The 11342-nt window shown below is 48.5% G+C and overlaps 1 protein-coding gene across 1 annotated transcript in view; it reads left to right on the top strand.

Annotated features, from left to right (window-relative positions):
• The window catches only part of ASTN2 (astrotactin 2), a 644195-nt gene that overhangs the window by 355665 nt on the left and 277188 nt on the right, over positions 1-11342 (top strand). The window contains 1 exon segment of the mRNA XM_019510513.1: positions 3343-3531. Within this exon segment, the coding sequence (XP_019366058.1) occupies positions 3343-3531 (189 nt within the window).

Below are 11342 nucleotides of genomic sequence, written 5' to 3'. Positions count from 1 at the left end.
TTCCTCCTTAATGTAGAGTGCCACACCCGCCTTTCCTCCCTGTCCTGTCCCTCCTGTACAGCCTATAGCTCTTAATATTCACCGCCCAGTCGTGCGTTGGGTCCCACCACGTTTCAGTGAGCCCCACTATGTCCAGGCTTGTGTTAGCTAGCAGGAGGGTAAGTTCCTCTTGCTTGTTTCCCATACTAGACACAGTTACAGTAAGCAACCAGATCAGTGAAGCAGGGAACATGAGGTATCTTAGTCCCCATCCTGAAGCAAGGCAAAGGCCAGCAGTCAGTGGTTCCCAGGCAAATAGGAAAACAGAGCACCCGCTGGGTCATGCATAGACATGGAACATGGCAGCATGTAGCAAACAGCTAACCATGTTGGTGAAGAGGGGTGTGCATTCAGGAAGTGGAAAGCCATCGCCCTAAACAGAAGCTGCTGGGTTCATTGATGTGCTCCTGTTGTGCCAGGCCTTAGCAGCCATTACTGTCTCTCCATCAGTGAGAGATGTGTTTTGCTCAGTAAATGACATGAAGCAGCTGCAGCCCTATACATCTGTAACAGTTGCTCCAAAGGGCTTTTTTGTTTTTTTAAATGGAGGGAACCTTGTCTGGAAGTGGGGAGGGGAGGTTACAATTGTTTGCAACAACAGTGCTTCTGAGATCCAGCCAGAATCTGGTAGGTCCCGTCTGGTTCAGAGAGTGGGAAAACAACCCCCGCCCCATTCCTGTCTCTTTGGAGCCTGCTGCTGTCAGGCTGGATGCTGCATTTCACAGGAATCCTTCATGCATCACTGCCCTAGAGTCTCTTCAGCTGCAGAGGGACTGGACCTCAGGCATCTGTGGTGTACATGCCTTGCCCACTTGTCATTCCTTTCCTCTGGTCCCACTCACGCAGCACAAATCCCTTTTCCATCAGTGCCCAGAGAAGCAAGGGGCATCGGCCACATTCACCCTTTGTATGCACATTCAAAGAGCCTATTGAATGGCACCGCACACCCAGCCAAGCATTCACTATTTTTTTCCCAGGGGTTCCCAAATGCAAATCACCCACCAGCTCCAGCAGGCAGAAAGGGCAGTATAGGCACTGTAGAGCAGGCTCTCTGGAACATCCTGGATGCTCTTTGCTTCTTGTCTGGTGGCTGCTACTGCTCAGAAGGGCACTTTGACCTTCAAGGACACATGAGTCATGGCTTGTGCAGCAGAGAAGCAAATTCCTAAAAGTAACTCAGAGGAACTTCTGTCAGCTCCTGACACATCCAGGTGCACAGACAGCAGAGACCTTGCAGAGCCCCAGTCATTCACAGTTCCCCAGAGGGACTGTCTTTGTCAGCTAGTTTCTCCTCATTCCACCCCTTTTTCTTTTTTCCTTTCCTGGCTGGGCTGATTGGGTTATTAAAAGCAAGAGCACACAGCCTCATCAGCTCCAGCACAGGCTTTTCAGGATGCCAGGTGGGTTCAGCAGAAGATTCGGTCAGCAAAGTTCTTCCTTCGAACAGAATGTGTTTGTGTGTGCAGGGAAAGGCAAGGGGAAATGGCTTAGCTAGGCCAAGCAGGCTCCATAGGGACAGGGCAAGGTGTTGGCTTAAAGATTGTATAATCCTTCCAGCACCCAGCCAAAAATCAAAGGCTCATTTTTCTGGGGGAGTGCACCAGTAGTGCACAACAGTCCCTAGCCAGAGTTGTAATATCAGTCAAGTTAGAAAAATGAGTAGGAGGAAGGCAGAGCTATTATCTCCATGTCATCTGGGACCTGAGGCACTGGGACGACGAGTGGCTGACACGAGGTCACATGGAGTCTGTGGCTGACCTTGGTTCCAGTTCACTTCCTCAACCACAAAATCAGCTTGTAGAAGTACAGAAATGTGGTGAGCAGGGTTGTGGTCCTGTGTGTTTTCCAGATATCAAGGAATCCGTGTCAGAGATTGTTCAGCAGAGAAGAACGATCCTAAATTTAATTCACCCCTCAGTTCCTTAGTTTCTCTCCCCATTAATGGGTATAAGGCTACGCTGATTAACCCCTGGGTGGGGTTGCTGTCTCTTGGATAGGGGGGCTTTTTCCTCTCAGGGTAGTGAAAGGTAAAGCACAGTGGAAGAATGGAAGTGTCACAATTAAAAAAGCAAAAAAAATCAGGAAGGGCAGCAGAGTAGGGTGGACATGGAGGAGAGGGCTAGCAGAATGCCATGTGAGAGGCCCGTGTAGGAGGAGAAAGGGCCAAATGGTAGAATCAGCGGACCCTCATCAACCTGGAACAGCAGCTAGGAAGGCTACCTGGAAGGGAAATTGGGATAAAGGGAAAAAGTTGTTAAACTCAAGCAGGTATAGACCACCAGGTGAGCACTCTGTTCCTGACAGTGTGGGTGGTCTTGCTGAATTGCATTTGGACAAGTTCCTTCTCCTCTCTTTGGCTCCATTTCCCCAAGTGTAAAACAGGGACAGTGATACTCTTCTGTGAAGCACTTTGGGCATAACATTCAAAAAAAAGTGGGGCCGGAAGTGGGAAGAGAGGAATAAAAAAAAAAATACACTTGGAGCTGGTTCATATGTTTCAGACCTGGGAGGGCTAAAATGAAAAAGGGGCAGCATCTCAGAACTTACTGTTACTGTTTGCTGGAGGGGCACCAGTGCACACGTCTGTACCTGTGTGTGTCTTTTGGCAGGACGTATGTGGGACTGAGATGCTGTTAAATAGCCATTGTTCCTCAGGCCCAGTTTGCCCTCAAGCCCAACATGATTCATGTTGATTTCTTGGCATGTACTGCAATAAGTTTTTGTTTCATGCACCCACTGTTGCATGAAACCCACTGTTTCATGCACACAGTGGGTAGGTAGGAATATTAAGCTGAATTCTCTTCTGCCCACACCTGATTGAGTTTTGTACAACACGCTGTGTTGTGGCCTTAGCACTAGTTGCCCATGGACCCTTGTAGAGTCTACAAAGTAGACCGCAGGGGAGACGTGCAGGGCTTGCAGCTGTCTGTGGTGCTGAAGAGCATCATCCCTGATGCTATGAGACTAACAAGCTGCAGCTGTTAGGCTACTGGATCTGTCCCCAGCCTAGAGTCAAGACGATCAAGGCTAACACTATATACTCATATTTCATAAGGTTTCCATGTACCTGGTTGGTACATTTTTAAGTGTTATGGCTCCCTTATGTAGCTTGTTCCATTCCAGTTTTCCAGATCCCCATCTCTTCCTCCTAATCAGCCGGCTTGTTTCACTTCAGTTAGGCTTAATATGTTGGCTTCCTCCCTTGAGAAGACTCTGTCTATGCTACACTCTGTTTGTGGGTTTTGTGTTTCCTGGTGCTTGCTATGTGTGTGTTTGTCTAACATCATTTTCTTTGCTTCTCAGTTGCGTGGAGGAGTACAAGCTGGCCCCAGATGGCAAATCCTGCATCATGTTGTCCGACATCTGTGAGGGCCCCAAATGCCTGAAGTCAGATGCTAAATTTAATGACACCCTCTTTGGTGAGATGCTGCATGGATATAACAACAGGAGCCAGCATGTCAACCAAGGCCAGGTGTTCCAGATGACTTTCAGGTACTTCCCCAACTTTTCTCTGGTCATGTTGTGTCACTGTATTTGTCAGATATACCTTGAATATACTGCAACACCAAGGGATCAAATGCAAGGAGAGGAGGGGCTCTATGTTGAATGTGCCCATAGGGAAGTGTGGCAACTCACTTAAGTGTGAGGAGGAACAAGACCTGTGAAGTTCTCCTTCTCTCTGCACAGTAGCGCATGCTGTGACATGGTCATCAGCTGTTGATTTTCAAGGGGCTGCGCTGAGATTATCTCAACTGAGGATCTGGGCTAAGTGTAATCAGTTGGTATCCCACAAAAGCATGTCAAGGCTGAATGCAGGCCTGCTCACTACAGGTGAACCTTGATTCTTTTTTTTTTTACAAGGTCTCTCTTGTACCTCGATTTTTTTACCAAGACGCTGAGGCCATGTTCTTCCCATTGACTTCAGTGGGCATTATGTGTGAAAACTTGGACTCGGGGCTTTTTTTCCAGTTGAGTATAAGATCTCCCAAGCAGTGTATTGTACTGAATTCTGGCTTTTCACCGTGCTGTTGGAGGCTCTATAACTCCTGCTACTTATCTGCATGGATGAAGGCAATAGAAAGCTGAGGGCTCAACTGCTTTCAGTGGTGGGCAGCTAGGAGTCGGCAGATCAGCAGGAGTGAGAACTGAACACACAAAAGCAATTTTCCTAACACTCTCACCTTTAATTTCCCTTTGTACCATGTGGCAATGACAACTGCTGGCAAAGCCTTCAAAACAGAGGGAGGGTTGTGCATCCAAAATCTCTGCTGTAAGCTTTTGTTTCCTGGTGGCTGAGAGAGGCCAGGAATTTCATGAAACCCACCAGCTTAAAAAGCCCCTTGTGTGCCTGCTACAACCTCACTCAAGCTCTCCATGCGTCATCACCTGCCCCAGCCTGCACTGTCAGTCTCCAGACTACAGGCTTCCTCTTGCTGGAGCTTTAATTTCCTTTCCAGCTCCTCTAATAGAGTGGCCTTTCCTTGCATTGCACTGGAGCTGAGGGATTTGTCGAAGGCAGCCTTCTCCTTGCACAGACAGTGCTCTGATTGAAGGGCTTGTTTATTGCTGCCTGAAAGCAAACACATCTCGTGAGCAGGGCTTAGGGACTCTGAGACAGGCGTGTTCTCTCCTTCAGCATCACGGCACCAGGGATGGATTCTGACAGGAGAGATGCTTTTAGAAAGTGGAACATGCACAAGTGATTAGGGACTGAACTGCCTCCCCATCTCAGCATGGCTCTCAGGCTGTTTGGAGCTCTTTGGTTTATATGAAACCTAAAAAGCCCCAGGCCTCCTTTATCTGACCATGCCAGGTGTGCTTCACTCTGGGGTGGGATTAAAAGCCAGGCAAGAAGCTGTCCTCTGAGCTAAGTATCAGTCACAAAAAAGATTTTGTAACTCTGCTGTACACTGGGAGACACTTCCCTTCACTCCTGACTTCAATGGCCAGCTGCCTATAGCCCAAAGTGATTTAAAAGACCACCCAGCCATGGGACTTCTTGGGTGCATCTCTGGTGAGTCTCCAGGTCCCCAGTCAGTGTCAGCAACAGGCAGCCCCAAATCAATCTTTCCCTCAGGCAGGCTCATTGTACCTCTTTTCCATTACTACCTGATGACCTTCCTAATTAGAAGGTCATATCTAGAAAGGGAAGATGCAGAGAACTATGCTGGGCATCCCAAGTGCTTTGGGAAGTCCACAGAGGACTTTACCCAAGTATGTTCTACAGAAATATTTCTCACTTCTGTAGAAATGTTCCACACCTGGTAGCCTGAAACACAACAGGATCCAGGTGACGTAGCTGTGAGCTTCTGTCATTCATTTGTTTCTTCCACTTGTGCATTTGTACCTCTCTCAAACCCTACCAGGTGTCACAGTCCAAAAAGCCATTTACTGGGGACAGTCAGTCAGTTCTGGTAGCAGGGATTAATCTGGAAATTACCAAGTAGAGGAGGAGGGGTAGTGGGAGGGAAGCCCTTATGTATATGTTCTCCAACTGATGTGAACACTGGAGAGGCCTTGTGCAAAGCCTTTGTGTCTTCATTTTGGGCACATACAGGTTCTAAGTATCCATGCCTACTTCCAAGCCCACTTCACCAGCACAGCTCTCACCTCAACCTAGCTGGGGCGTAATGGCAGGGATGATTAGTACATATCCAAGCCTGGAAAATTTGGCCAGGTGCCTTGCAGGCAGGGATCTAAGAACAGAGGGCCAAACCCTTAGCTGGCATAAATTAGCCTGGCTTCATTGAAACTAATAGAGCTATGTCAGTTGATACTGGCTGAAGAGTTGGCCCTGGGCCCACTCACTGCATAGGGTGGGAACAAAATGGCTCTGAGATGAAAGCATGCAGCAAAACTACACCAAAGAGTCTCCGGGGGGTAGTCACATTGGCACGTGGGCTCTGAATAGAACAAGAGGCCTTTGCAATATCCACTGAGAACAGAAAAGAGAAGTAGTTACAGGAAGGCACGACTGTGTGGGCAAAGGCAGCAGGGAATTCCACTCTACTGTACTATCCTGTGTACCTCTATAATGTTATGCAATATATATGACTCCTATACTATGCAGTGTTCCCAGTGCTGAGGAAGACAATGCCTTTTGCTTTAAAAGTTGTTCCCTGTGGCTTTCAGGTTGGTGCCAGCTTTGTTTCCTGTTTAAGATTAGTATGTTTGTTCCAGGAATATTAGCTAAAAATGAGACACCCCACATGTGTGCACACACATTCAGTGCTCTCTCTTTTAGTCACTCTGTCTGGTGTAAACAGAGGGTTATGGTGTAGAAACACCATTACATCATCTCCTAACAAGAAAAGAGAAGGAGGTTAATGGAGAAGAAATTATTAACTAAAAGATGTAATTTGCCTCTGATTTTCATAGATATTCAAGAACCTCTCTGAGCATTAAGACACCAGCTGTTAGAGAAGCCCTTAATTTGGTGCATTTGAAACATAGCAGGAAGCTGCCTAATTCCAGGGATTAAAAGCCTGTTTCTGCAAAGTAGGAGCAAGAACCTGCTATCAGAACAAGGGGCTGAGTATTTTAGAGGGATTTATAACCGCTGGGATCCTTTAGCTGTGCAGATGTGACAGTCCTTTAAATACGGCCTGCTTCCCATGTTGCTGCATCTTCAGTGTCCTTAATAAATAGGATATTCTCAATTGACCAAGTACATCAGTATGGTTTAGGGGGAAGGCTTTGTGCTGTCAGAAGCCCTCTATATTGGCCTAGAGTTTTCCCATCAGTCACAGTTCCATTATACAATGATAAAAGCTACGTAGCTGCTCAGACCACCCTTTTATGCTAAAATTGTTCTTCTGCCACCCAATACTGTACTTTAGTGACTGAAGGTTATGCAGGATATCTTGTTTCACACACTGCTTAGCATGGCAGAAGGGACATAAGAGGAGACTCTTTGCATGATCATGCAAACTCAAAGGACTGGGATGTGCTTTGACCACCTTCAGAACACAGATTATGTAGATAGTGTGTGTGGCAGGGCACTCCTTTGAGAGTGAGCAGCCTGAGAGGCTGCTTCTGGGTGGCAGAGGGGAGCTAATGAGGGACTTGCCTGACTAGAAGAGGGCTCAGGCTGGAGCTATATAAGCTCAAAGCTGGCACTGGTCAGAGAGTCTCCCCCCAGCAACCGTGAAGTGAGGAGCTCCTGGCTACAGGGTAACAGGGCTCCTGAAGGGACCTGGATTTAATTAAACTATTCTGCAGGTCTAGGGAACAGAGACATGGTCCCTGAGCAGAGAAAGGCTGAATTACAAGCAAGTGGCCTTTGTTTTATGTACATCCCTACAGGGTTTGAGGTGCCTACTAGAGGGTCTGAGAGCCCAGAGGAGGTTTTGTATATGGGACCAGAGGGTCCAAGAGCCCGGAGGAGGGGCTGTGTGCAAGCCGGGACCAGAGGGTTTGAAAGCCTGGAGGAGGGGCTGTGTGCAAGCCGGGACCAGAGGGTTTGAAAGCCTGGAGGAGGGGCTGTGTGCATGACCAGATGGCCCAAGAGCCCTTGGAGGCTGAGTGTATAGGCTAGGGTATAGCACTGGGTTGGAAGGTATGCCTTCTGGGAGATGAGAAAAGTTTTCCCTCTTAAAGGAGCAGAGGGCTGCTTCTGTTGTTGTTTGTGTTTCTGTTATAGCTCTGGGGCTTATGGCTTATGTTACTGTTTAAACTGATGGTTTGGGTTGGGACTGTAAGGGGAAGTTACGGAGGTCCCATTAGTACCCATGGGGAATGTGATAGCTTCGAGACTTGCCAGGGGCAGGCCCAAGGCCTGAACTATTGTTGAGCTCAGAGAGGGGCGGACTGCAAGGGCACAATGAGATAGGGCCCAGGGGCCTGGTGCTCAAGAGGAACACAGTCATATGGGGGCCAAGGGCCCAGTGCCCAAGAAGGGCACAGCAAGCTAAGGGCCAGGGGGCCTAGCGCTCAAGAGGAGCACAGCCATACGGAGGCCAGGAGGCTGGTAGACAGGGGCCAGGGGCCCGGTGACTCCTCATTACAGTAACATCTGCGAGGCTTGGGGTGTAGTGTAGGGGAGGAAAAGGAGCCATTCAGTTTGCCCTTAAGGCTACAGCTGCTCTACAGGGACCTTGTCAAGCTGAGAGGGATCCATCAGGCCTGAGGCTAAATTGAGACCCAGTGGGAAAGTATTAGGATCAAGGCTCACTCTAAGGCTTGTTGGCAGCCTCCCTTAACTAACCTTTAATATTAAGAATAAGGCATGGCAGGAGAGCAATCTCAGGAGACTGACGTTAAAGTTTGAGCCAGGCAGGAGCTGCAGGGCCACTAGGGGGTGTCACAGCCACTCCTGTGGCCAAAAGGCCACAGTGTGACGGCATTACAAACTAGCCCTTGTTTTCAGCAGCAAAGTGAGTGAGTTGGGAAGATGCTTCCAGTGCATACCCATGGGACAAAGGCAGTACCTAACAGCCCTTTGCGTATTTATGTAGCCCTGTGAGTGTGAATGATGTTTAGGTGAGGTCCCTGCCTCAGTGAATTTACAGCAAGATCTGTGTGATATTTGGGAAGTTGGAAAATTGGGGATGGGGGAGCTGGATGAATATACTCAGGGTTTTCATGAAAACGGGATATTTTCCTTTTAAAACAAATGCTTCATAGGGCTTGTTGTACCCTGAGCATGCATGAATGTGAAGGAAAATGCTTCTTCATTGGAGTGAGGAAGGAGATATCATCCTAAATAAACACCTCTACTGACAAATCTAGTTAGTAGAGGCTTGAGCTAGGGCATCCTTGAGAGGGGCTGAACTGACATAAAGTTTCTCCATCCTCCTGCTGCTTTTCACATCTGGAACGATACCTGCCAAGTTCTTGATTATGAGCTATGGGGCTGTTTTTCTAGGAAGCAGCCTTAGCATGAGTGTTTCAAAGAGCTGCGGGCAGTGCCCTGATATGACATTTTTACAACAAATTCCCTTTCTTTCCCTGGGCTGAAAGCTTGGGCGGCAGATGAAGGCTCCTTAATCACATTCCAACAATCCGCTTTTCTCTCCTTATTGAAGCTTTCCTTTGGGACAACAAGAAACAAAATCAAAACTACATTAAAAAAAAAAGTTACATTTGCAGAATATTAATAAACAAGCATCATCTGATTTCCTGAATATACATAAAATATTCCATTCACGCCTCTCTGTTTAGCTGGGAGGCTCAGTGATGGATCCAGCTTGCTAAAGAGAGATTAAGAATGACTTCCCCCTCCTTGCATCACGATGGGGCTCAGCCCAAGCTTCATTCTGTCCCCATATCACAAGGGATTTTTTCCAAATGGGTTGTTTGCCGGTTCCTTACTGTTTTGTGCCATCTCTTTCTCCCAAGGGAAAAGGGATTTGTGTTTAAGAGCTGTTTGCAATTTCAAATTGTTGCTTTTATGCTATTAGTATGTTAAAAAAAAAAAAAAAAAGAAAAGAAAAAGCCCCCCCCTCCCCCCGAAACCCAAAAAACAAACAAAATCCTCCCCAAATTACTACCCATGGAGCAAGGTTTCCTGGCTGCCTTCTTGATAGGAAGCAAAGAGTATGTCAGGCTGACTTGTAGCTGTCTCATGTCAAAGCAGTCCTGAAAGGACTTGCAGACTGAAAGGGCTGGGCTCAGGTTGGTTGGCCCTAAGAGTGATTTGTTTCCTTGCCCTTCCTTTTGTTCTCTTATTCCTTTCCTCCCTGATTCCAGGTTGGTCTGTCCATCTAATCTGAAAGTCCCTAGTCTAGACACACTCAGTACCACACGCCTCCCCTCCTTTCTCACAGTGGCATAACAACACTATTTGGTGGAGAGCAGTGTGCCAGAAGTCAGCCAGCAGCCGGGTACCTCTGGATCAGATCCTCTCTTGAGCTCTTTGGAAAAAGATGCCCTACACCATCTTGCCTTTGCCTGCACCCCACAGCTTGCTTGCTTTCCCATCTGTGGGTCAGCAAACGTAGGGCTCTCTAGCTAGGGGGGACAGGATGCCCAGTCAGTGCAGTCTTGGAGAGGAAATGCCATATGTTGGGGGAAGGAAGAAAATATTTTTTTCCAGCTATTTGTCTGAGAAGAGAAAATCTGGTTGAAGCATCTCGAGGTTACAGAATGTATAGTTGATAGGCCTGTGTGAAGCAGCTAGTATTCACTTCGGATTCGGATTTGGCTGTTTTGGGGGACAGTGATTTGATTTGGTGATCCTGCATGAGCCCCCTGCCCCCCCCTTGGGTGCTCCGCCCACCCCAGCTCTGGCCATTTAAGAAAAAATATCCCCAAAACTCTGAACTCACCCCAGCAGGGAGGTGATCCCTGCTATTCCCCGCTACCTGGGGGACTTCCACGAGCTCCCCAAAACCCTGAAGCTTCTGCAAGAGCTGGTGAGTCTCAGGTTTTTTTTTTTTTTTTCCTTAAAGGACCGGAGCTGGGATGGGTGGTAGGCAGCCGTGGAGGGGGCTGGGACAGCAGGGGGGTGTGGGTCAGGGGCTTGTGTAGAGCCCTCCATGCAGTGGGGGGCAGCCGGGATTGCCCCCCAACTGGCAGCATCCAGTGAGTGGGGGCTTTTTTTTTTTAAGAGCTGGTAGCTGGGGCAGGTGGGACAGCCATAGTTTCATAGTCAGTGGGGTCGGAAGGGACCTAAGCAGATCATCAAGTCCGACCCGTTGCCATGTCAGGAAAGGATGCTGGAGTCAAATGACCTCAGCAAGGTGATTGTCTTTTTGAAGACCCCCAGGGTAGGAGTGAGCACCACTTCCCTTGGAAGTTGGTTCCAGCTCCTAGCCGCCCTCACAGTGAAGTAGCGCCTCTTGATGTCTAGCCTGAATCTACTCTCAGTCAACTTATGGCCATTGTTCCTTGTTACCCTCCGTAGTGCTCGGGGGAACAGGGACTCTCCCATTGCCTGCTGGTCCCCCTTTGCAAGTTTATAGACAGCCACCAGATTCCCCTCTCAGCCTTCTCTTGTGGAGGCTGAACAGGTTCAGGTCCCATAGCTTCTCCTCGTAGGGCCTTCCCTGCTGCCCTGATCATGCGAGTGGCCTCCTCTAGACCCTCTCCATGTTGTCCACATCCCTCCTGAAGTGCGGCGCCCAGAACTGGCGCAGTACTCCAGCTGCGGCCTGACCAGTGCCGCATAGAGGGGGAGGATCCCCTCCTTGGACCTGCTCAAGATGCATCTGTGGATGCATGACAAGGTGCATTTGGCCTTCCTGACTGCATCCCCACACTGTTGGCCCATGTTCATCTTGGCATCAATGATGACTCCAAGATCCTTTTCTGCCTCTACACTGATGAGAAGGGAGTTCCCCAGCCTGTAGGTATGGTGCTGG

This window comes from Gavialis gangeticus, unplaced genomic scaffold (assembly GCF_001723915.1).
Source record: "Gavialis gangeticus isolate Ggan-Ray unplaced genomic scaffold, GavGan_comp1, whole genome shotgun sequence".
Taxonomy (NCBI): Eukaryota; Metazoa; Chordata; order Crocodylia; family Gavialidae; genus Gavialis; species Gavialis gangeticus.
This window is presented reverse-complemented; position numbering and strand designations above follow the sequence as displayed.